The 25,183-nt window shown below is 50.9% G+C and overlaps 1 protein-coding gene across 5 annotated transcripts; it reads left to right on the top strand.

Moving 5' to 3' along the window:
- The first annotated feature begins 643 nt into the window (after positions 1–643).
- Positions 644–24,832, top strand: RAD51D (RAD51 paralog D). Of its 5 annotated transcripts, none has more exons than XM_044994309.1 (11): positions 644–762; positions 14,217–14,374; positions 15,600–15,661; positions 16,056–16,174; positions 17,025–17,106; positions 17,761–17,895; positions 18,475–18,570; positions 18,859–18,949; positions 20,270–20,340; positions 21,808–21,975; positions 23,038–24,832. In XM_044994309.1, the coding sequence occupies exons 2-11, from the start codon at positions 14,293–14,295 to the stop codon at positions 23,119–23,121; spliced, it is 990 nt and encodes a 329-aa protein (XP_044850244.1). In that variant the 5' UTR covers positions 644–762; positions 14,217–14,292; the 3' UTR covers positions 23,122–24,832. The 5 variants fall into 5 exon arrangements, with proteins under 5 accessions (XP_044850244.1, XP_044850243.1, XP_044850245.1 ...); XM_044994308.1 differs by lacking the exon at positions 644–762 and adding an exon at positions 11,754–11,861; XM_044994310.1 differs by lacking the exon at positions 644–762 and adding an exon at positions 12,315–12,388.
- Positions 24,833–25,183: the final 351 nt, after the last annotated feature.

Raw genomic sequence — 25,183 nt, 5'->3', positions numbered from 1 at the left:
AGGCAGGAAACTGGCACCAGAAGGGGGCTACTGGGAAAGTATGTGGTCACTCCCTGGGAGAGGGGAGGTGCGTTTGGGCTGGCAAACCCGGGGGAGGGGGGCCAAGCGCATGGCTCAGCTCAGGGAAAGGCAGTAAGGTCTAAGAGGGACCAGACCTTGACTGCTGGCAAGAGGGTCCCTGAGCTGGAACCCAGAGAAGAGAGCAGGCCGGAGTTCCCCTGCCAGCCACCGAGCGAGTGGCACTACGAGGCAGTGAATAGGAAGACTGCCTGAGCCTGTCTGTGGGGGAAAAAGTACGCTAGATAGACACTGAGCTAGAGGACGCCAGCTTTAAGTGTTTAGTCAAGTTACTTCGTAGGTTGAATCATGGTGAACATACAACCAGGAGCACTACAATGAACAAAGGGTCCTGTAGTGAGGCGGGGTGGCTCCCCGCTGTCCCAGAGGGTGCCGAGCCCATCCGGAGGCTGGAGTGGGCGGAGCTAAGGGGCTCTGAGCCCGCCCCTCAGCGGGTCAGGTGGCGACCCGGAAGTATAAAGGCTCGGCCCTGAGAGCTCAGTAAGGCCCCAGCCGCCGGAGAGACCAGATGTCTCCAGTCTAGCCCGTGACTGGGAAAACCCCGCGGCCCAAGCTGCAGGCCAGGACTGGCCTGACTTGCCCTGCGCTCGCTACCCAGAGGAGTTGCCGGGCCTGCCGCAAGCCCACTACCCCAAGGAACCTATAGTGCCGGACTCCCCCACAGAGGACATCACCCTGACCCAGGTACGAGCCGAGGGGAAGTCTGGAAGTAGCCCGGGGGCAGCTGACCCTAGTCTGGCTGCAGCACTGCCAGAGCCCATGTCAGTGTGTTGTGGCCAGGATCCCCACTTCTGCCGTTGCTAGGGCCCCGGGCTGGGATGCAGTGGAGTGGGAGGGCCTGCGTCGGTGGCCATCTCCCCCTCTCCTCCGCCCTTTGGAGGCTTGGGCCTACTATTGTTGCTCAGCCTGGCCTGAGGGCCTGAATTCTGACTCTGCACTGCCCCGCCCTGACCCAGGACCTGGGCTTACGGTGTTTGTTCCTGTACCGCAAGGGCTGCCGAGGGAGACCCTGCAACAGACTAATTCCCCAAGTGTCAATTGCTGTTAGTGAGCCGGTGTGGCTCCCCACCACCCCAGAGGGGGTCGAGCCCCGGCAAACCCTTGTACAGGTCCGAAGTCACAACGCGCATCACAGGTGTCCATATGGGAGGAGGCTCAGAGGAGGCGGCAGTCAGAGTAGGGATCAGTGAGACTACAGGTGAGACAGATGCACAGACTGCTGGATGAATTAGCAGGTCACACCATGGACGAGCTATTGGAGAGTCTGGACCCAGAAGCAGTAGAGGCAGCTCAGACCTCAGCGGATGATCCAAGTTACGAGATGGGCCTAACAGAGGCAAAGACCTCAGACCTGTTACAAAAGATGTAGCCGTCTAGCAAATCTTCTAGCTAAGGATAATAGCTCACTTGAGAGAGCCAAAGGATCTCCAAAACGATATGATGGCGATCAAAGCCACGATGGCCAATCTCAATGAGCAATTAAGAATTGTTAGCACTACAACAGAAAGGCTCCTCCTGCTGTTCCAGTGAGATTGCCATCCATTGCAACAAACACACTCAGATTCCTCCAATGCCTGCACCAACAATCCCATCAGCGCCCATGATTCAACCTACACCTTGGTAATCAGTCATACCTCAACCTCTCATATCCTTTCCAAACATCCCTGTAGTCATTGGTCCTGCAATGGGGTCTTTTCCAACTGGACAAAATCCCTGTTTGTGGGAGGAGACTTTCCAACCCAGGAAGGGGAAATGCAAATAGTGACCTGGCCGGAAGGCCAAGTCACGAAGAGGCAGCAGCAGCTCGTGGAGCGAGAGAGGGGCTGCAGACCCAGATGGAGAACTGGAGAGACGGCTTGCCACCGTGGAAAGGGTGTTGACCTTGTGACCTGTTCTCCAGAACGACCAAGAGGCAGCACCATCTTGGGCGGTGAGCGGAGGACCCTGTCACACCCATTTGGCTGAAGCCCCCCTGCAGATGCGTCAACAGGCAGGGGTTGGTTGCAACGTTTACCGCATATTTGTTGTCTGACAGCAGATGTGGAGCGGAATGAGGTGGTCCAGCTGCACCAGTTCCAAGTAGGATTGAGCGAGGAGGTCTGAGAGCACCTGGGACTTAAATAAGGAAGCAAATTGAGGATGCCAGGGGAAAGGCCAGAAGGTCCTGAGGCAGGATGGAACCAGACAGGCCTGAGAGAACCAAGCCAAAGAGGCCCCTGCTATGGAAAATGGATGGGCAGTGAGGTAAAACCCATGGCAAGGTGGTTCCGGGCCTCTACTCCCAGTCGCAAGAGACACTTTCAACAGACAGAATGGCAAGTCTGAGCTCCTTCCTGGGACACCACGACTGGAGCCTTCATTAATACAACACGCTGACAACTCACAAATATCATCCCTCATCACCCTGTAGTGAGTTTAGAGAGTGCCTTCATAAAACCCAAAAGACCTTTATAATGGCTCATGGAGGAGTTCAGTTTAAACAGTTAATCTGTAATCTAAAACAAATCTGTAAAGGCCAAATAACTGAAGATATTGGTTTATGAGCAGTTTGGTTGACTAATGTCAATGGAGAAAGAGGGTGGTTTAGGACAAAAGGAATACAGAGTGACATTTTTCGTTATGGTTATACTGAGTTTGCAGACTAAATTTATGTTGTGAAAGTCGAAGGTGCAGAGAGAACACAACAGCGTAATAGTGGATTATATTCAGGAGGACTGGAGACATGAAAGGGAATTTCAAGGAGATTTTAAAGCACTAGGTAACTGTCTTTCAGAGAAGAACTACTGGTAACTCCAGAAGTCAACCCCACCGCAAGTTCTGTCCATGTCTGTAGCATCCCAGCTTCAAAGTGGAGCGAGAGGCATCCAGGTACCTAAGCAAAACACAGCACCCAAGAGAAAAAAAAGTTATGCTACTTTTAAGAGAGAGAGCCTGGCCATTGTGAGCTGTCTTAATTTTCTTTTAAACCCTAGCCATAGGGTAGGAAGTTTACAGGTGTACAGACACTCACCTGGTTGCATTAAATGAAGGGATCCAATGGAAAACTAACACTGGAGTCTGGCTGTCCCAGCTTCCTATGGGAGAATTCATCACATAAAGGGGATGAACAAAACAGCAGGTGCTGTATCAAGTAATGATGTGAGCGCTTCCAAAACCTGCCTGCAAGCATCCAGTTCTGCAGTTTAATGTTAAAAGTAGAGCTGGGACATATAAACCTCTGTCCTCCCCCAAACAATAAAGAGGCAAGAGAGTGTTTTGAGAGAGAAGCTGCAGTCCAACCGAACCAGGTACATGAGTTAACTCCTTGATAGTTGAGTGCTATCCGGAAACAGGAGTGACACCAAATTCAAATAATCAATATTCTACCCACTGTAAGTGGCAGGAAAAGCAAAGACGTCTACAGAGATGCCTTCCACCAGGTATAGGCAATGGGATGAAGAGCAAAAGAGAAACAAGCTGAATATGGGGGAGAACTTCCTAACTCTGGGATCTATCACCGTCTAGGGAAAGGGAAGTAATGGAGGCCCATGACTTGAAGATGAGAGCTGCACCGAGGAAAGATGCCTGCCATTTCAGATGGCAGGAGACCAGATGGCAAGGCGATTAATATGTTCAATGGGGATGAAGTTTATCAGTTTAGTCTGCATCTTTCCATGTGGCTGGGGAAGCGTTTGGAGATGTGAGAGGAACAGAAAGTTACTGTGCTCAAACTTAACATTCATTTTGCCTCTTGTACCCAGGTGCTGCAATCCAAACCCACATTAGGCCTCGTCCAAGCCAGATAACCTAATAGGTCTCTTCCATCTCTAACTTCTAAGACTCCATGACAGAGCAGGTGTCTGCTGGGTCTCCAAGTTAAGGTGACCGGCCAATTTTGCCTGGAATACCCTATAAACCTGCCACACAAAATGCACCTCTTTCAGGGGAGCAATAGTAGAAATAAGCAGGAGATCAAGGCTCCTGACTCCCCCAGCCAATTAGCATGTGCTTTGAAGTGTGACTGAAGGTTATTGCTCAGGCATCTTCTCCCTGGCTGCCAATGGGCTGCAATGTTTTTAAAAAGTGGTCTGAGGCATGACTAGCCAACCTGTTCACTGTAAAAACCCGCAAACGTAAATATCACTGATTAAATAGCCACGCTGAAACACAGCAAAATTTCTTTGGATTCGGTAAGGTTTTGGAATGGACCAATAGAAGGTTAGGTTGTGGACTGGGTTTCACTTTCCTTCCTGCAGCTACATTGCTACTATTCCTTCTTGTACATCATTGAAAATCCTCCCTGTTAGCCATCGGCTCAGGTAAGCGAGAGAGGGCCCTTACACGTAGGTGGTGGTGGTTGGAGGAACACTTCTTGCTGGCACCATGGCATGGAGGTAGATCATTTCATTTTCCTTTGGGAGTCAGTGCTGCTAAACAAACCTCATCCCCTCCCCCCCGGGAATATTAGCCACTGGGGAGAGGGGGTGTTGGTGGGACCAAGTTGCTGGCAGTTGGTTGGCTGGGCACAGGGGCTGGGTGCAGACTGGTGAATAGCAGGGGGCACCAGCAGTCTTTCCACTACCACAGTGGTCAACCGGAACTTTGTTTGATGTTAAAAATATGTATTTCCCAGGGTGGCCCTTTCACATTTACTGAAACATATTTAGTGTTAGAGAATGGCACAGAAATTGACTAATACTTGTGCCAAATGGTGTCACCATCCCATGGTCAGAGTTGGTTGGCATTAAAATTTGTCCTAGCAAAGGACGATACACAGAGGTGACATGCGGGGGGGGGGAGGGGGGGAGGGGAAAACATGCGGGGCCAAGTGGAGAGGGGCTCTGTCCAGGGGGCGGCTCTAGCCATTTCGCCGTCCCAAGCACGGCAGCACGCCGCGGGGGCATGCCTGCGGGAGGTCCACCGGAGCTGCCTGCTGCCCTCCCGCGGGACGCCGCCCCAAGAGTGCGCTTGGCGTGCTGGGGTCTGGAGCCGGCCCTGGTTACTTTCCTAGAGTCCAAGATTTGCAGGTTCTGTTTTTTGCTGCTACATTGGGTAAAAGAACAGCTTCTGGTTCCAGATCCTCAAGCAAACAGGCCAAGTCCAGACAAAGCTACTGCAAGCAGTGTCAAGAAGAAAAGGTCCTGAAAATGGATTATGCCCATCGTAGGAGATGTTGGTCTGACTCGCTGCCAAGCCTACAAATGGACACTTTGTGCCTGCTATGGACGTGGCTCTTGTGAAGCATGTGAAGGTGGAACAGCACAAGAGAAATGCTGGTCCCTCTTCTTCAGTGCACTGGACTGACTTTGGGGTTAGAGTTTCTCAGAAGGTCTGTTTCATTGCATCGGGGGGCCTGAGAGTGGCTTGCTTTTCAGCGTGCCATGGAGCTGTACAGAACAGTGGGTGGTTTGGGGGACATCGTGAGCTCACTATTCGATAAGGACAGAATTGCACCGGCATCACGATCCCTGCTAAAATCAAGGGTGATTGGAGAGAAGTGGATGGTTGCGACTACGGTTAACTTACTGCTTGACAACGTACAGAGGAGAAGCATGTCCTACAGTTCTGGGTAGAAGTGTGCAAACCCACTGATGCAAGCACGGAGAAGTGCTTTGGGGAACCTGCAGAGTTTTGCTGTCTTTGTTGTCGATGCAGCTAAGCTATGTGGACATGGAGAGGATTCTCTCAGAGGAACATAGTCCGGCACTGAGTGTGTGGGGCACAGCTCCTCTGCCACGCCCAAGGGCTCTGATAGAACCAGCAGCTCCACCTCCATCCGAATGGGCTCCCTTGAGATCTGAGCCATGGCTGGTCTCTTACCAGGACTTCCCCGGGAATTGTGGGCAGGTCTAGTCTGGCTGCCGAAGGGGACAACCTCCTTGCTGAACCCCCGCTACACAAGCAGCACCTTGTTGGGAAGATGGTAGAACCCCCTTGGTGCACCACGGCTGGTGACAGTGAGAGGAGGGACCTCCTGCACTACAGCCCGGCACATAGGGCTGCACATCCCTCGTGGCGCCTGCTGCCTGCTCCAGGAGGCCAGAGCAGCTTCACCAGCTGCTTCTCTCAAGCGGGTCCTAGTAGCAGGTGCATGTCAGAGTTTCACACTTGTGCACCAGGGTTTCCATCTCACCACAGAATGCACGTCTCCCTAGACCATGCTAGCTTGCAGCCTCTGTTCTGGCTACTTCGGGGCTTCCTGGAGGATTACTTTAATAGGGCTCCATCTGGGAGCTGGAACTCCTGTTACTTATTCAGTTCCATGCTCTATTGGGCTGTATATTGGCCTTTGCTGGATAAACCCCACAGTCTTGTTGTTGTGTGTGTGTGTGTGTGTGTGTGTGTGTGTGTGTGTGTGATGTCTTAAAATTAGTGTGTAAGCTCCTTGGGGAAGGGGTCACCTCTCACACCGTGGGGTATTGTTAAACAGTAACTAAGCTGGCTGAGGGTGACTGCTCTCCGCCATATAACAGTACTCCGAGGTAGAGGGAGCCAGTAGGGTCAAGGACAGGATATGACTTGAGGCCTCCCAGCACTGCAGGGCTGTTTGAATTCCCCCAGGACTGGTTTGAGAAGCCAGTAATCAGTTTGGAGCTGGGGATGTGGGCCAGACGTTCCCCCTGGGCCCCAGGTCTGTCTCCCCCAATAGCAGGGAGGAATAAGCCAGAATGTGGTGCAGAGAGAAGATTTCCAGGCCAGGCTCAGAGGTCCCTGTTCCAGACCCAGATGGTCTTGCCCATTGCCTGATCTGCTCTACTCTCCCCTCTAGCAGCATCTGCATGTGGTGCTGTGATTTATTCCCTCTATAGCAGTTTGGGAAGCCCAGGTGCCTTTAAAAGCACCTGCATGTGCCTCTAGATGTGAGCCCGTGCTCCCCAGAGCCATGGGAGGGCATTGGGGCATGCAGGTACCTATTGTCCAAGACTGGCTCATTTTCCTGCCCTCGTGGTGGAGGTCTGGAAAGATTCCTCAAGTTCTCCTGGCCCTAGGAAGGGGGTGGGGGTGGGACAATCTGGGGGGCCAGGATGACTCCAGTGTTTTGTAATACTTGAAATGGACTGGAGCGTCCCACGCCAAGGCACTGTCATTGTAACTGAAGTAGGAGGAGGAAAAGAACCCTGCATGGATAGGGGAAGCTGCCAGAAGGTAGTTTAACCATCTTGTGCCAACCCTCCCCTTACTGATGGCATTTCACCCTGATGCCAGCTGTGCCTAGTTTAATGCAGCTCTGCTCAGTTTAGATTTGCCCCTGCAAAATATATCTTCCCTCCCCGTGGCACCATGGCAGAGGTACCCTGCGTAGCAGGATGGACCACTCTGGAGCAGAGTGAATCCCCATCAACTCAAGAAAGAACAAGTGAGGGGGAGAGAGTGTGGCTACTGAGACAGGGTAATTGGTGGCCCTGAGCCTCCTGGATGGGGTGTTGTGTGTCTCTGCTCCAGGAATATAGATTTAAGGAGGGAGTTTCTGACAAAGGAGACAGCAAGTGCTGGAGGCTGAAGAGCCAGTGACACATGTTTGTTGAGATGGGGGTGGAGGAGGAGGGTAAAAAGAAGGATACTCTGCTCCAAAGCACCCTTGGCAGTTCTGGGTCTGAAGAACAAAGAACTGCCCGAGCAGATGAGACCAGTGGGTCCATCCAGTCCAGTATCCTGGCTGGAACGCTGGCACATACCTGATGCTTCAGAGGAAGGTGCAAGAACCCCCAAGTGGACAACCATGGAATAACCTGCCCTACGTCAGATTTACACAAATCAGTGTTTCCAAGTGAGAGAGAAGTGGCTCACTGTGGTTTGGGGGACTTGCCTGGACTCTGCAGTGTGATTTACACACAAACAAACTCCACTGTTTTCTAAGCACTGTTTTGTTTATAAGATTGTCCTTTGCCTTCACCTTAGCTCTGTAGCCTCCACGCCCAAGTGGTGCCAGGAGAAACTCTTGCACCTAGCGGAGAGCTAACACCGGAGGGCTGTTAAACCCCGATGATCAGTTCAAATGGAAGCATCCGTGGACTAAGAGCTGGCTATTGCCTGGCTAGATTTCCAAGTCTGACTCCAGAGGGGTGGTGACCAAGCAACAGATCACCTGATGGGGGGCTGATGCTGATTTGGGGTGGTAGGGTGTCACCTGGCAAAGGAGACTGGAAGTCTAGCAAAGGATGTAAAAGGGGTAAAAAAAAAAAACACACCAAGGGAGATGTCATGGTAGGGGTCTACTACCCACCACCTAACCAGGAAGAAGAGGTGGGTGAGGCTTTTTAAAAAAAAAAAAAAACTAACAACAAAATCATCCAAAGCCCAGGACTTGGTGGTGATGAGGGACTTCAACTACTCATACATCTGTTGGGGAAACAACTCAGCAGGGCACAGATTATCCAACAAGTTCTTGGAATATATTGGAGACCATTTTTTTATTTCAGAAGGTGGAGAAAGCTACTAGGGGAGAGGCTGTTCCAGATTTGATTTTGACAAATAGGGAGGAACAGGTTGAGAATTTGAAAGTGGAAGGCAGCTTGGGTGAAAGTGATCATGATTCTAAACAGCACAATAAAAGACAATGGATTTCAAGAAGGCGACTTTAGCAAACTTAGGGAGTTGGTAGACTTGCTTCCCATGGGATCTTATCTAAGAGGAAAAACAATTGAAGACAGTTGGCAGTTTTTCAAAGAGACATTAAGGGCACAAGAGCAAACTATCCCACTCCATAGGAAATATAGGAAGTATGGCAAGAGACCATGCTGGCTTAACCAGGACATCTTCTATGAGCTAAAAATAAATAAATAAAAGAGTCCTACAAAAAGTGGAAACTATAAATGCTGGAGGCAAAGCAGGGTTTGAGGGGGAGGCTGACAGCTCGCGATCCCCCTCCATAACCACCTCACGACCCCCAGTTTGAGAACCCCTGGTCCAGATAATACTTAGTTCTGCCATGAGTGCAGGGGACTGGACTAGATGACCTCTCAAGGTCCCTTCCAGTTCTATGATTCTCAGAACTCCTCACTGGTCATTTCAGAGGGGAAGAAGAGACCAAGAAGGAAAGGGCAAGGCGATCCTGGTCTCCCAGAACCAGCACTGATCAAGTCCCAAAGAACTCGAGTGGTGAAGAAACTGAGGCAGGGACTCAGGTGTTTGCTTTTGCACAGGTCTGCATCTCTTGTACTCTCTGCAGAGCAGTGTGATTGTTCCAGAAATCCTTTTGCAAAGTCTCTTTACTTCAGCAGTCACGCATCGCTCAGAGAGGATGACTATCTACTAGAATGCCCACAAGGAGTGCCAAGAAGGGTGCGCTTAGGCTTGTGGGTTGTTCACCACTGGTTTGGGGATTAAGGTTTGGAAGTGGGGACCCCACAGCCCACAAGGGATACCAGAAAGTCTGGAGTGTGCCAGAAGCAGAGACCGTGCACAGTAATCTGGTGAGCATCCAGGAGGGGAGAGCCTGACCAGTTTAAACTCCACTTTTTCTGGCATGCATCAGAAAATGCCCATGTTTAGTCTTTCGGTGAGGTAGGCCTCAGATTTGCCATTTCTTCAGCTCAGGGCTACCAGTTTAGAGGATCTGACAGAGTAGGGTGACCAGATGTCCCAATTTTATAGGGACAGTCCCGATTTTTGGGTCTTTTTCTTATACAGGCTCCTATTACCCCCCCCCCCATCTCAATTTTTCCACACTTGCTGTTTGGTCAACATACGACGGAGACAGTCTGCGGTTTGTCAGCATTCTCTGCAGGGAGTTGGGATTCCAGTGAGTGTCTCACCTCGTGGTGACAAGACAGACTGCTAAAGGGGACTATGCTTATTTCTAGTCCTAGCTACATTGTTTACAGCGCAGTCCTGCAGTATTCCCAGCTCTGAGTACCTTCGAAGAACAAGTTTGAATAGGGCTGTGTGTCATACGCAGGATCTGGGGAGAGCAGCGTTTAGCAAGGTAACTTACTAGCCCTTTGAGCGCATCACAGAATCTGAGAGTTGACTTCTTACTGTACAGCCAACACATTAAACAGAGTAGCAGAGCTAACCGCCAGCCATTTCCAAAGCTGCACTACGGAAATAACCCTGCTTTGTTATAGTCTATGTAGGATTTTATACCATGCACATTACCATAGTATCTGAACATCTTCCAGTCATGCATTAAGCAGAGGGACTCTCCTTCCCCCCGGGGGAGAAGCGTGTGCAGGGGAGTGCTGTGTTTTGTATTCTCACTAGTGTGCACAGTGCTGTTTGGTATTGGTAGAGAAAGCCAGGTCAAAAACTCCTTAGCCTTAGGGTGGAAGATGGGGAAAATCTGTGTTAGACCTTGAATCCTGTGGCAGTTCGTTCCACAGGTTAGGATCTGTTTCCAAGAAAGCAGTCAGTTCTTTAAGGCTACTTGTCCCCATGGAACTAGAAAGGGAGATTCATTCAGAAGCTAACTCAGACTGTAGTTAAGATAGCCATTAAGCAGGTCTGAAATTGACACTGTTTCATTTCACTCCCATAGCCCAGAAGCCTTCCTGCTTTTCAGAGAATCAGTCCTGGGTTAGTATGTCACAACCAGTTTGGCACAGGAAAAGTATCCCTTCCTTGCTTTGTGGATTACACACTCTAGCCCTAGTGGACTCGAGGGTGGGAATATTAGATCAAGAATTTGTACCGAAGTACTTCAGCAGCAAGCGTTACTCATTCTGATGCTGTGATAGTATTTAAAGTCTCTAGAGAGCCTGCAATATTAGCTAGTGATCGTTGCATGTTTGCAGAGAACTATTAACTGAACTGAGCCCAGAAATCAGGGGTATATTGAAGCAATGTTTGAAGAGCATTTTGGTTACTTCTGCCTAAGGATCCTTATCAAGAACTTTTGCTACTTTGCTTTCAGGTGGCTATTAGGGTGCAGTGCTCAGAGCTCAAACTCTGCAGACCCAGCCTTTTAGATTTGCTACCTCAAGCTGCTGGAGTAATTTTAACATGAACACTAACAAGACCACAGACTTGTTTAAAGCTACAAGTCCTTATATGAAGGAGCAACATCAGTAAAAGTAACTTGCATTCTGATCACATTTGAGTTGCCTGCTCCCTTACAGTGACTATTTAAGAGGTTTCCTTTCTGCTGCCTTAGTATGCCGCTTGTATCTACTGTTTCCTAGAGACCCGCACAGAAAGAGTTGCATTTCAAGAACTTCTCCTAGTTAGCAGTTTATGCAAGAGAAAAAAGAGCAAGAGCTCCAACTTGCAATCCTTGCTCACTTGACACAAGCTTCTAGAAGAATGAATCTTTACTCCTAACATTCAGCAGGGATCAGTCCAGAAAGAGAGAGACAGAGCCTAGTAACACTCATCCAGAAAAAGCAGCAGCCTAGTATATCTTGCTTTTCAGTTCTAAGCCTGGCTCTATTTTCTAGCTAATCTCAATATTAGTTTGCTCTACTTCATTAACATTTGCTGCTGCTGCTGCTGCTCCTTTTCAAAATTTCCCACTCTCAGCACTAACCCTCTTCCCCAACTATCCCTTCCCCCAAACATTAGCAGTATCTGCTATTTTAGCAATCAATCCACTCCACAACCTCCCCCTTCACACTATTTATAGATAGGGGGAGGCACTGAATGGCAATCACCTGTGCTAAATCTGGCCGGCAAGAGAGCCACATCCTTCCACAAAGCAGCTGATTAGAAATGCATCCCAGCTGGGAGTAGGCTTGGATTTTTCTCCCCGCCCCTCCTCCCTTCTGCAGTTGTCTTGCTGAGCCATAGTAAAGTTGTGGTGCTTTTAAGTCATATACCAGATTCAGAGCAGGTCTGGGTCATTGACAAGGGATTTCTACAGCAAGCTGGTTAGTGCACTGCGATCTGAAGATACCTACAGGGTTGTATGCATGCCCAGGGGTATTATTGTTAACCAGTGTTTGTTTCTAACAGGGGCCCTGGTGTCTTTTTAATTTTTTACAAATTGCTATTAAAACCAGTGAGGAAAGGTTTTCCTTTCTGCTTTCTCAGTGAGGGGCATTTCAGCAAGGAAGAAAGACCCAGCCTTTCAAAGATATTCAGGCTCCCAACTTCAGTTGAAATCAATGGGTGTTTAGGGGTCTACATTTCAATGGGAGTTAGGAGCCTAAATATCTCTGAGGGTCTGGGCTAAACAATTAAAGTCCTGCTCACACGTGCACTGAGTTATAGGCACAAGTGTAGCCTCGTTGCACGTGACGGGGCTGCCCACGTGAATGAAGTTAAAACACATGCAGGGTGGGGGGGTTAACTCAGGTAGCCGACCTGCCTGTGTGCACAGAAGCTCGTTGCAGGCGTGGGGCCCAACTGACTATACAGAGAAGCAATGAAAAGGGCTGTACGAAGTGCTGCCAAAGTAAACAACTGACAAAAGAGAAAGGGGACGGGGGATCTGTTGCGAACTTATTTCAGTTATGATAGGCCTCGATCCCACCGTGAGATCCCCCCTGTGTGGATCTGACTGTAGGGTGAAAGCCACTGTCACCATAGGGGTTATCAGTTGCTCATAGGGTGACCAGATGTCCCAATTTTATAGGGACAGTTCTGATTTTGGGGTCTTTTGCTTATATAAGCTCCTATTACCCCCCAACACCCATCCTGATTTTTCACACTTGCTGTCTGCTCAACCTAGTGATTCTAATAGGATTGCTTTGAGAGCTGGGAAGGCAGGGGCTATAGACGTGCAAAACATTTGTTATTCTAGAATGATTTCAAAGTTGCGGCAAAGGGAGGGACCAGGGCCCGGGTTCAGGAACGCACACGTGGGTAGTGTTTTCCTGCTTCTGCTGGCATGTTCCTCCTCCTCCTCCTCCCCAGGCAGCCAGCAGGTGGAGATAGACAGCCCGGGCTGGGTTTGCTCTCTGAACCCGGCCGAGGAGCAGGAAGTGGAGGCAGAGGCAGCCTGGGGGAGCTGAGCTGTGTGGGGCATGGTGTTTGCAGGTGAGCGCTGCCTGCCTGGGGAGCACGGGGGGGTCAGACGGGGTCTGTTCTCTGCAGGGCTTCACTTGTAATGCAAGCGGTGCAGGGGCCCAAGCAAGGTTTTTACATTCATAACTGACGCAGCAAGCCCAGGGTGCCGGGGCTCAGCCCTGGCACAGATTACGCTCTGGTCCCCGGGGATGCGCAGAGAGCAAGTGGGACCAATTGGGACGGGGTGGAGGAGGTCGCTCTCCGCTCAGGGCTGAGCTTGCTAGCGGCTGGTTGCTCTGCAGCTGTTCCGGGACTGAGCTGGTTCCCGTCTCCTTTCGCCATGGAGCTGCCCTGTCCTCGGGGTGGGGTGGGGGGTGCCAGGTTTGCTAGCCCTGCCGTACATCTGTTGCTTATTCCGGGTCCTGCCCTGGAAGCGAGGTGGGACAGGCTGCCCCGTGTGTGTGTCGGGAGAGCGGCTGGACAGGAATGGAGCGATGCCCCTGTTCAGAGTCGTGTTCTTCCGCCTGCTCGGCTGGGTGCTCCGGGAAGGGGTCTCGGCGCACCGGGCTCTTCTGGGATTCTTCATTATTTGCATGCTGGTTAGTCCTACACACTAGGAATAAGGTTCCCCAGGACTGCTTGTTTCCCTGCAGCCAGGCCTGAGATCCCTCTGCAGTCACAACCATCCTGCCAGTGCCTGGCAAACGGCTTGGAGGTGTCGTGCATGCGTGTTCCTCGCTAGCAATGTCAGAGCTGGGTGCAGGCTCTCTGATTTCTACCCTGCCAAACTCCCAGCCATGACTGCGTTAAAGAAAAGATGCCAGGACCAGCGCAAAGGGCTTGGAGACCTCGCTCCTCTTGAAAAGATGGAGCAGGGACTGGTTTTGCATTGTGTGCGTCCAGCGCCTAGCACACTGGATCCCTCCTGACCACCTCCAGGTGCTGGCACAAGACGAGCGATAAATAATAATTGTGCATGACCCTGGTAGTGACCTGCAGCTGCAGGATCCAGGAACCGCGGTGAGCTAGCGGAGGGCTACACAAACTTGTCGTTCAGATTCCGTCCATCCCGGATCCTGAGAGACGCTCCCTGGTGCGCAGGGCAGCAGGGCGAGCCCTGCAATGGTCCTCGCTCGCAGTGCTGGCCACGGGACTTGGCCGTGGCTTCGTTCACAGAGCTGCCACCAAGACGCAGGTGGTGGTACAGAGAGTGAAAGGCAGTGGTGTTTCTGTGTCCCCGGAATAATGGACCCGCCCTCTTCTCTCTTGCGCAGGGTGTAGGACTGCGTGGCGCTCAGCCTTCCCACATACAGATCCTGGCCCCTTCCCTGCAGGGGCTGTCACAGGGACATGGTGATACTCCGAGCAGGCCTCTGCCCCGGCCTCACGGCAGAGATGATCCAGCTTCTGAAAGCCAACGGCATCGCGACAGGTAAAGGGGCATCCCGGGGTCTCAGCACTAGGATCTGGGCGAACCCCGGGGAGTTGTCAGGGGAGGGCACAGAGCTCTCTTGCCTGCTGGCCTGTGCTGTGGGGCCGTGCTCCTGTGCCGACGGGCGGGACTGGCTGGGAGCTCAGTATTGCGCTCAAGGAGCATTCCCAGATCCTCCTACTGGACTCTGCTCTCTCGCTGGAGCAGGGTAGGGTAGGAGATGGGGTTCATGCCTTCCTCAGCAGTGGGAGGGGGACGTACCTGAAGCCCCGGCCCGTTAAGGCAGCCAGACACCACGGAGCTGTGTCCGGCTCATCTCTGTATCTAAGGCGACGTCTGCGCTGCAAGTGGGAATGCAGCACGCAGAGACATAGCTTTGACCTAGCCAGCTTGAGTAACACTAGCAGTGACGCTGTGGCCGCTCGAGAACATCCGCGGGGTCCCAAGCGGGTGTGTAAGGCCTGTGCAGTGTGTACAGCGTGCCGTGGCTTCACCGCTACAGTGAGTGGAGCTGGTGAGCTCTGCGCTAGCTCAGGTGTGTCCACACGTGCTGCAGTCACACATCGTATGGCTGTGGAGTTGTGCCCTAAGGCTGTGGCGCTGCGTCCAGCACCGCAGCATTTTGGCACTTGGCACAACTTGTATATTTTATGCCACGCGTTGTCCGCTGGGCCTCTCCACGCTCTGCAGGGACACTGAAATGCTGCACTTAGGCGCGATCTGCTAGTCCCGTCTTGGGCTTCCACGCCACTCTACCAACGCACTGGGATCCTGCCGTGTCGCGCTCCCTGCTGTTGCAGTCCCGCGCAGCTCCTGAGCAGCTGACGACGACGGTGCCGTGGTTTGCCAGCGGGTGATTGATAAGCCCCAAAGGCCGTTCACTTTACACTCTGTGCTCCTTTGCACACCCAGGAGTGAACGGGTCTCAGGCTAGCCCTGAGACACCTTCAGTGAGTGTTCCTTTGATTCACCGCTGCTCAGGGAGTCCTGCTAGCCATGGGGCTGAGCTCCGAAACCACAGCTCGGTGTGTGTGTGTGTGTACGTGTGTACAGCTGCATGTTAGGTCTCACTGCCTAAAGCTGGATTTGGCTCTTGTCTTCTGGCTCGGAGAGGATATGGCAGAGTAGTGTCACCGTGTGTTACCGTATATCTGAGGAGTTCTCTGGCATTCCAGGGCTGTTACATTTTGGCCTCCAGCTGCTTATCTCTGAACGTTACTTGCAGTGGTGGACCTCGTCTCCTCGGACCTGGAGGAAGTTGCCCGGAAGTGCTCCCTGTCCTACAAGGTGAGAAGAGATTCCTTGGTGTTGATGTTTAATCTGGGAGCTAAAGCTGTAGCCTGCCAGAGAGAGCCAGGTTTAGCCAAATGCTTTGATGTGGGTCGTCTGTCTGCAGAGACCTCACTCTAATGCACAACTGGGCTGACGACGCGTCAGTCTGTCTGCTGGGCGCTGTAGATCTGACCCGATGTTCCTTAGGGCCTTCCGTCCGTCTGCAAAGGCTCCTTCTCTGGGGAAGTCGTCATTCTTTGTACTGAGGTAGTCCCCTAGCTGCCCCAGTCATGGCCCACAACCCATTGTACTAGGCGCAGGACAAACCCAGAACAAAGATGATCCATGCCACAAAGCTCTCTCCGAATTCCTCAGTGTCCCATCTGGGTATGGCCGTCTGTCCACACAGGCCCTGGTCGCCGTGAGACGTGTGTTGCTGGCACAGTTTTCAGCCTTTCCTGTCAACGGGGCAGATCTCTACGAGGAACTCAAGAGCTCCACGGCCATCCTGTCCACAGGGAGCAGGAGGTGAGGACGTCGCACGCGAAGGGTTAAAGCTGAATAGTTCTTCCCTTCCCCACCCTCTGTCGCCAGAAGCCAAGTTGGATTTTAAGCTTCAACGTGGAGACAGCTCCAGCCGCTAGGCTGAGATCTGAGCTGACACGGTGTCTGTCAGGATTCCCTTCCTGCAGGGACTGAGCTGGCAGCAGGGCTGCCTCTTGAGTGGATAGAGATTCTGCTTTGCCGGTCCACAGCATTAGCCTGTTAGCACTAGTCACCTATTTCAAGCCACCAGCCTACACTCCTGCAGTTGACCCTTGCTCTGACCCCCCCATTGTATTCATCTGCCCGTGCACATGCACAGCTGCTGCATCCTTGTCAGAGATTTTTATCCCATTCGGTTGCAGAACATTATAAGCATTTGCACAGGTGGCGATTTGAGCCATTAAGGATGGTTACTGCTGCCGGAACAGCACGGAGTCGTGATGGCCCTGAGCATGAGGACCAGGGATAGAAATGAACAGTTTGATACTTGGTATCAACCACTCTCCCTTTCTCCTTCCCTACTGGTTATAATAATCAAGTGCGACCTCTCAGAGAAGCCCACCTGTCGCCTTCGTGCTGCGTTCAAACCTCCAGAGCTGCAACAAGGCAAAGGCATTCCCCGTTCAGGACGCTGTTCCTATGCCTGCCCTGCTGTCGTTTTTCCGCCCTTGCCAGAAACAGAAAGAGGAGTGAGAGGAAGGGGGGAGAGTCTGTGGGGATGTGGATGTGCTGGCTGGGTATATCTGAGACACAGATACCCAGAGGCTGCTGATCTCCAGCCTTCATTAGCTCAGGATTGATTCTCTTTGTTGTTGTGTGTTTCTCCTTTTAGCTTGGATAGGCTGCTGGACTCTGGCCTGTACACTGGGGAAGTGACCGAGCTCACAGGAGCACCCGGCAGTGGCAAGACACAGGTAGGCCATTCTGGGGCCTAACAGAGAAGATGTTATAATTCCTCCTCCTCCTCCCCCAGTTATTTAAGGTGACAGCTCCCTACACCCCATCCCCTGTGGCACATTCTGCATCCACAGGGAAGAGGGAGCTCGGGCCTCATTTGTTACTCCATCTTTCATTGTTTGATGGTTGATACTGTGCTCATTGGGGTGCTAACTGGGGGGGATATTTACAACAATTGAAGACCAATAAACAGCTGTTGCCGGACATCTGGCAAGAATCCAGACTCATCCTACCCCCTGTGGCCACTGATCTTCTTCAGCTACTAGCCCAAAGAAGGAGATGTGTTAAACTGACTCATCTTGCATCATGTGTGAAACGTGGGGCTGTGAACCAGGCTTTACCTAGAGCACATGGCAGGTGCCCTGGTGGAGTCAAAGGCCTGGATCTGTTTGCTGAGGTCTGTGTCAATCTCCCTGCTAGCAGAGGTGAAGGGCCCTGGTGGCTCCGCTGTCCCTTCACTGTGTGACTGCGTGATAGTGGTTTGCAGACAGCGAGCCCGCTCCCTAGCTTGAGTCAGGTGTAACGGGCTGGGTTCAGTATGAAAACAAGCCCCTCCGCTAGGAAGGACGGCTGCAATGGGGTGAGATCCAGCCATGCGCTCTCCCTCCTAGGTGTGCCTCAGCATAGCTGTGAGCACGTCCCATGACCTCAAGCAGAATGTCCTCTACGTCGACTCCACGGGCGGGTTCACGGCCTCTCGCTTGCTCCAGTTGGCTCAGACCAGGACAGGGGATGAAGAGGAGCAGGTCAGTGTGGCTGCATCACTGACCCCGACTGCTTCCAGCATCAAGAGCAGCGGAGTTAGTGACTCCTTGGCTGCTGTCACTGACAGTGGCCTGCCCCTGAACCAGCAGGGCGGATACCCAGGAATCCGATTTTTCCTCTGACAGACTTTCAGGCAATTCCATGCTCCAGCCTTTGGTCGTCTTGGGCTTCCCCGGGCTCCCTCTAGGAGCACCAAACCTTCCTTTCTCTGGGTGCCCGGCACCTCCTGAGAATCAGGCCACCTATTCAGGTCCCTTGTTATAGATTTAAGCTGCCAAACATTGGCCTTAATTATTCTGTGCCTCAGTTTTCCCACATGTAAAATGGGGATAATGGCACTGCTACCTGGGGGCAGTGGGCAGGGTTGAGGACCCTGGGATGAAAGATGCTTGTAGACATGTTGGCTGGGAATGCTGGGCACCAGGTTCGAACATATTGTAGCCACCCGGACTTTGAAAGGTCTTGTTTGGGTTTGGATGATGGTGCGGTTCGTGGAGAGGGTGAGGCTGGATCTGAATGAGCTGTCTCTGCGTGATGCTTCTGCTCTCCTTTCCCTGCAGGTGGAGGCTCTGCAGAAGATTCAGGTGGCCCGGGTATTCGATGTCTATAAAATGCTGGATGTGTTACAGGAGCTCCGGTGCAGCGTGTCCCAGCAGGTGGGGCTCTGGCTCTCTCGCTGTGATTGTGTAAAGATCCACCCAGTCAGAGCGGTGGCCCGATCCTGGGAAGCCGTGGGGCTGCTCACTTGAGTCCGAACGTGCAGGATTGGGTGGACTGTTCTGTTGACATCAGGATTTCCAGGCTTCTTTAGGACTCTGATCTCTTCATCCCAGAGCTGCTGGTGGCCACGCCTCTTGTGCTGGCATAAGCTCTACTGGTGCCACTCTGCATGGCACTTGGTGCCCTGTGTGTTGTCCTCACACACTCTGTGCTTCGCTCCCCAGGTCCTGAGCTCCTCGGGGCCCGTGAAGGTGCTGGTGGTTGACTCTGTCTCAGCTGTGATTTGCCCGCTCCTCGGAGGCAGGCAGGCGGAGGGTGAGTGAGGGGCGCCGCGGGGCGAGCACGGTTCGAGGATTCGAAACTGGGTCTCTGCAGCAAAGAAACACTGAGCTACTCATGGTGGGGATAGACAGTTCCAGTATTTCTTCTGGATCTCACTAATTACCTGCAACATTTCCGGCTGGTATTCTGTGCTGTCGATGATCCCCAGTATAGTCTGATCCCTGAGCCCCCATGACCCATGGAATGGGGAGAGGAAAATGTTGTTGTTGTATTTTATTCCAGGGCAGTGTGGGGTTATATAACAGTGCAGCAGATACAATGCACTCACTGGAGACCACCTAAAAATGTACCATTCAGATACCCCCTTATTTACACCCTCCCAGATAAGCTCGAACACCTAGCTGATTTGTTACTCGTCAGAATTTTGTGGGGCTGTTGGAACCTGGACAGATTTTTGTCACTGATTTCTAGTAAGCTGGGGGTGGCGGGGCTGGATGCTGCAGGTGATTGATCCTGGAAGTGGACGGCCATTGGTAAAACACTTCACATAGGTCAGAGCGTAACTTCTAGTCACTACTGACTTGGGCTGCATTTGATTGCGTCTAAGAATGAGGGATCCCATTGCCAGTCCTCTGAGCCATCTGGCCTGTAGTTATTGGAAGTCAGTGGGGAAAATGTCACCTAGTGGCTGTCTGGTGGCCTGAAACAAGCAGGAGACTCGCAGTCTGGTTTCTAGAGAACAAGTGTGCACGCTGGTCACCATCACAGTTAGGGCCGGGTGGCAGTCTCAGCAGAGAGGCAAAGGGTTGAATGGGTCATGGGAAGGCATTGTGGCCTAGTGGATAAAGCACTCGACTGGGACTCAGGGGAGTTCTATTCCTGGCTCTCCACCTGGCTTATGGGATGACCTTGCACAAGTTGCTTTCCTTCTTAGTTTCCCCGTCTGTAAAATGGGGATATTACTACTGACCTCCTTTGTAACGCACTTTGAGATCTGTTCATGAGAAGCACCGTCGAAGAGCTAGGTGGTGATGTTATTCTAGCTCTGGTCCTCCTGGTTCAGGGGTGGTGCCTGTTAATGGGGTGTGTGGTGTGGGTGGAGGAGGGAAAGATGGAACTGCTGCTGCCTATGCTAGGTTTGTTCCCTGGATACGAGAACTATCCAGGGACTGACAAATAAGCATGTATTAACTGCACTAAGTTCACATAATATATCAGGGTCACCTGCCTGGGTGGGAGTGTGGAGGACTGAGGGAACTGTGCCAGATTCATTCTCTCAGGAGAGGGTCCTAGGTCTCGAAGAAACTGCCGATGGAAGCAAGCCCTGAAATGCTATTGTATCGTCATCCACAGGCTTGGCCCTCATGATGCAGCTGGCCAGGGAACTGAAGACACTCGCCAGAGAACTTAGCATGGCTGTGGTGGTGAGTTCGTTGACCTTCGCTTTGCTCTTCCTGGGCTGGGAGCAGGGGACCCGGAGTTGAAAAGAATTTGGGGGCAGAGAATTATGACAGAGGTGAACCTGTTCAAAGCTGCACAGGAGCAGGCAACGGGAGTCCTGCAACTCTGCAAGCATCAGTGGCCTGGGACTGTTCTCTGAACTGCAGCTAAACTTCCACAAACTGCCTGGCGAGAACAGAGCTGAGCAAACTGTGGCTTTTATTAACTCTGCCAACAGGCTGTTTCTGCTCACGGATACCGAAGGAGTTCAGGACAGGTAGATGACAGGGGTGTTTGCATTGGTCTCTGATGCAACAACTGATGTAGATTCCTATATAATCTAGGTGCCCGGCTAGTTACCAGAGTGGCCCTTGAGCCAGTTGTCTTTGGGTAGGTACGGGGCATTACAGCATTTATAAACGGATGGTGACTGGAAAGGCCTCCGTGCTCTGTCCTTCTTCGGTTCTGGGGCTGGGCGTTTGCACTGAGGATTTGACTCCTAGGAGGAAGGCCGTGACCCTGATCAATGTGCCGAATGGGGAGGTCCTGGAGGAGAAGCATCATGAATAGTCAATATACTGGAGCGGGCATTAAAATGTATTGGGAGAATCCGGCTCTGCTGTTGCTCTGATCACCCGTAAAGCAGCAAGCAAAGAAGCAGAGGGGAAGAACCATCACAGATTCAAGGTTAAACTCACCGCCTGGGAGGCACTGCAGTCCCCAGGAATGAAGGAGTCAGCTATACATTGGCCTCTCCTAGCTTCATTGCCAGTCTGGGGCCAGCAGTCATTTTAAGCCAATGCACAGGTCTTACCGGAGCAGTTTGTGTTACCCATGTGAACACACTGTGGCGCTTTGTCTCCCTCTGATGGCTAGAACATGTATAGTCAATTGAGCCCGTTTGAGCTAACAGACCTGGTAGAGGTTCGTGTTTCTAAAACATAAAGTGGTGGCCAGGCAGGGATTTGGACTCTGGTGGACTGGAGAACTGCCTGCTTGGGGAAGCTTGTCCAGCATTGCTTGAGCTAAAAGATAAGCTTGGAAGCAGTAACGTATTTGTAAACCTGTATACATGGCATAGCCACTGGAGAGGCACAAAGAGCCACAGCGGGTGATATTTCGAAGGGCACGGGGCTTAATTTGTGCCAGGCCTGAGCCCTGGCATCTCTAGGCTTGGCAGTTCATAGCCGCGGCACCTCCAGGCCTCCCGCGTCAGTTATTAAAGTAAAAAAACTTGCTTGAGCCCCAGCACCTCTTTCATTACAAATGAAGCACTGGAAGGGCAGCATGGGCAGTCATGACAAGGGGCAAAGGAAGGAAAGGAACCAAAATCAGTGGAAGCAGCTGGTTGCATCCGTTAGCTCCCGAAGTGTCCCAGTGTTTCATGGCAAGAAGGAGCAGTTATTGCTGCTAACTGGCTGGAACTGATCAGCTGGTTTGTTGCATTCCAGGTGACTAATCACGTGACCAGAGATGGCAGCAGCGGTCACCTGAAACCAGCCCTAGGTCGCTCCTGGAGTTTTGTGCCCAGCACCCGGGTGCTGTTGGAGAGCAGAGAAGGCACTTGGGGGAAAGCTAGCACCCGCCGCATTGCTTCCTTAACAAAATCCTCCCGGCAGGTGAGACGTCCCTGGAGAGCCCATCTGGGGATGGTGAGGATGGCTGTGGAGAAGGTGGTTTGGAGTTAAGTCAGAGAGAGGTTGCCAGGCAAAGACTGAGTCCTTGGGGATGTAATGGAAGAACTCTGGCTTCATTCAGGAGTCACCAGCAGGACACTGTGATGAGCTTTGGGGACTTGAAGAAAATACAACCAAGCTATAAACTGTGGAAGTGCATGTATTTTTCCCCGCTTCTAAATGGCCCATTTTATAATTCCCGACGTAATAAATCAGTTGCTCCATTTCTGATTTGGGTCACACTGACTCAGTTGTTCCATCAAAACACTCCTGATTACGCATGGTCGTTAAAGATCCCATACAGCTACTTGCAAGAGGAAGAACATTGACTCAGATGTCCTGGTCAGTTACTAACATGCGTGACTATGTTGTATTGTTCTCACTGCAGCTTCAAATTAGATACTACATGCCAATTCCTCAGATGGTGTAAACCCTTCTAACTCCATTGAAATCACTGGATCTATGGTGATTTATACCACCTGAAGATCTGGCCTTATATTCTGTTTCCCTTCCTGAGCCAAATTGCTGTCTAGTGTATTTGTATTGCAGTTGTGACGAGAAGCCCAAATCAAAATCAGAGCCATATCGTACTGGACACTAAATAAAATAGTTAGAGACAATCCCTGTCCCCAAAGAGCTTACAGTGTGACACTGATAGTAGGGTACAGATGTGACCTTAATTATGGACTCTTAGGGCTTGTCTACATGGGGACATAGAGAAAAGTTAATCTGAATTAACTAAATGTGTGAATTTGAAATGGATCAGTTAAACCACATTAAATCCCTGTGTGTATTTACTTATTTCACTTTGAAAGTGAATTAAAATAAACTGAATTAAAGCCACTTTAATTCTGAATGAGGGTGTTGACACCGGGATTTAATACAGTTTCACTAATCCAGTTCAAATTCATGCCTTTAGTTAATTTGGATTAACTTTCCTGGATGCCTCGGTATAGAGAAGCCCTTAGATATGCGAGCTTAATTTCCTCTTGGCTTCCCTTACAGCCAACTGGGATTGAGGTGGAGCTGGACATCGGAAGCTGTGGGGTATTGGAAGAGAGCCCAGCTGCATCCGGAGAGGGACGCTGATGGAGGGTGAAAAGTGAGCAGCAGATTACCTATGGGCATCTTTGCAGCTAATGTTACTGAAGACTGCAGAACCAGACCACGTTAGCCAAGCCATCTTGGGGGCCAGGAGAGATGCTTGGAGTCCCAGAAGAAAGGACTGTAGAAACAGGGCTGTTTCCTATTGTCTTCGCCAATTAAGGAACTCCCTCATCCTGGACAAGGGAGGTTTGGGGTTCCAAGGAGATCTCAGAGGAATGAGTTTGAGTCAGACAAGCACTGTGTGTGGCTGTAGCACTTTTCTGGAGTGCATTAAAACCACAGGCCCTTTCCTGTGAGGGTTCTGTGGATTATCAGCGGAATCTTTGTCTCAGGGTGTCATGGGTAAACACCAGACTGTTGGTAATGTGGCCAACTGCTGCCTGATCCCAGAACCTCCAGCTCTCTAGTGAGGGTCCCTGGGAGGCCTCAAAGGATACCATCAAGACCTTCAGAAGTTGGAATTCCATCTACTGTAGCTGCCATTAGTTTTAGTCCTGTTATACCTCTATAGGATCATCACTACAGCAGCCTTCAGGCCTGGGTCCCGCTCTGCTTATTCTGTAACAGCGCTAGGGTGGACACAGGCTGCTAAAGGGAAACCACATGATAAGTTCTCAGAGCTTTTTATGGTCACATCTTTTCTACCCAGAGTAATCATGGGTAGTTTGTAGGTGGGGGCGGTTGGATTTTAGTGTATATTGCATAAAGAGTTGCTGCTACCTCAGGGAAAAAGGTATGTGTCTTGGGCCAAGCCTTAGCTGGTGCAAATTGGATGTTGCTCCTGATTGACAGCACTGGAGGATCTGGTCCTGTGATTACGCACTTTTTGGCTGATGTATTTGATATCACTTCCTGTATTTCTGTTCCTTTGACTTTTTAAAAAAAATATTATTATAAGGACTATTTTGCTTGGAAAACAGGAACTTTGTTTTAATGAGGTTATTCTATACCTTCTGCTACGCCTGCAAATGATCCCGATTTCGAATGAGGACAGACGGACTCTAGAGCCTTGCCTGAACTCGGGGAATTGTACAGAAAAACACCCATCTGATTTAGCTGAATCAGTGTTTGCACCAGTGAGGACATTAGTGTAGACAAGGCTCTAGTCTCCGGATCCATTTCTAGCATCACATTGATTAGACTTGCTTTTCACTAACGCTGCAATGTAAACAGGTCCAGCTTCAGTCTATACCCTGGTTCCCATTCGTGCTGGCACTGCTGCAGTCAAACTGGTGTTTGACTCAGTAAGGAGTTTTTGTAAATTTCCCCAGAGTACACATGGGCTTAAGGTCTTCTATTTTTGTCTGTAGGCAAATGTCCCTGGTAATGAAAAGGGCAAAGAAACACACAAAACGGATATGAGATCTCGAGCTAATCACCCTAAATTGCATGTTTTTCAGAATTTCCCAGGAGGCAGCAGCAGGTCTGGGTTTTGCTACCATTTGATTTTGTTTCACTCACCCGTGTGTTGCTACAGTGCTTGTGAGAACCCCAGATCTCTATTCTCTCAGGGATATAATTTAATAAGAAGGTCTACACCACATCCCATTAACTCAGCCAACCAACAATTTAATGCATATGCATTGCTGTGTAAGATAACAATAAGCACAGTCGCTAAGTCAACCCTGTAGCCTAGGAAAATAGCAAAGAACCATGTGATCAGATATAAATAAAATAGGTTTATCATCATCATCATTGGAAGCCATTTGTAATTATTGTTATTTGTATTGGTCAGGCACCAGGACCCACATTATATGAACACAAAAAGACAACCCCTGCCCCAAACAGCTTGCAAACCGACTTTTGTCTAACAATCTTTTCTGTGCAAATAGTCGTCATGCGTGTCTGGTGGAGATACCATGGGCCAAATTCTCTGCTGCTGTCAATTGCCACAGCTTCCTTGAAGTCGGTGGACCTGTTCCAATTTACACCACTACCAAATCTGACCTGTTATGTCTTTTGTACCAGCTGTGTTTACACACCAATTTATAAAGATTTCTGGTAAACTCCTATCTGGCACGATTGCTTTATCCAGTTAGTTTGG

This window comes from Mauremys mutica, chromosome 19 (genome assembly GCF_020497125.1).
Source record: "Mauremys mutica isolate MM-2020 ecotype Southern chromosome 19, ASM2049712v1, whole genome shotgun sequence".
Classification (NCBI taxonomy): domain Eukaryota; kingdom Metazoa; phylum Chordata; order Testudines; family Geoemydidae; genus Mauremys; species Mauremys mutica.
The sequence above is the reverse complement of the archived record's forward strand: the minus strand, read 5'-3'. Positions and strand labels throughout refer to the sequence as shown.

Coding starts and splice junctions, on each gene's coding strand:
- RAD51D (XM_044994309.1), top strand. CDS start 14,293: ATGGTGATACTCCGAGCAGGCCTCTGCCCCGGCCTCACGGCAGAGATG. Junction 17,896..18,474: donor CAGGGGATGAAGAGGAGCAG/GTCAGTGTGGCT, acceptor CTTTCCCTGCAG/GTGGAGGCTCTGCAGAAGAT. Junction 18,950..20,269: donor CGGAGGCAGGCAGGCGGAGG/GTGAGTGAGGGG, acceptor CGTCATCCACAG/GCTTGGCCCTCATGATGCAG.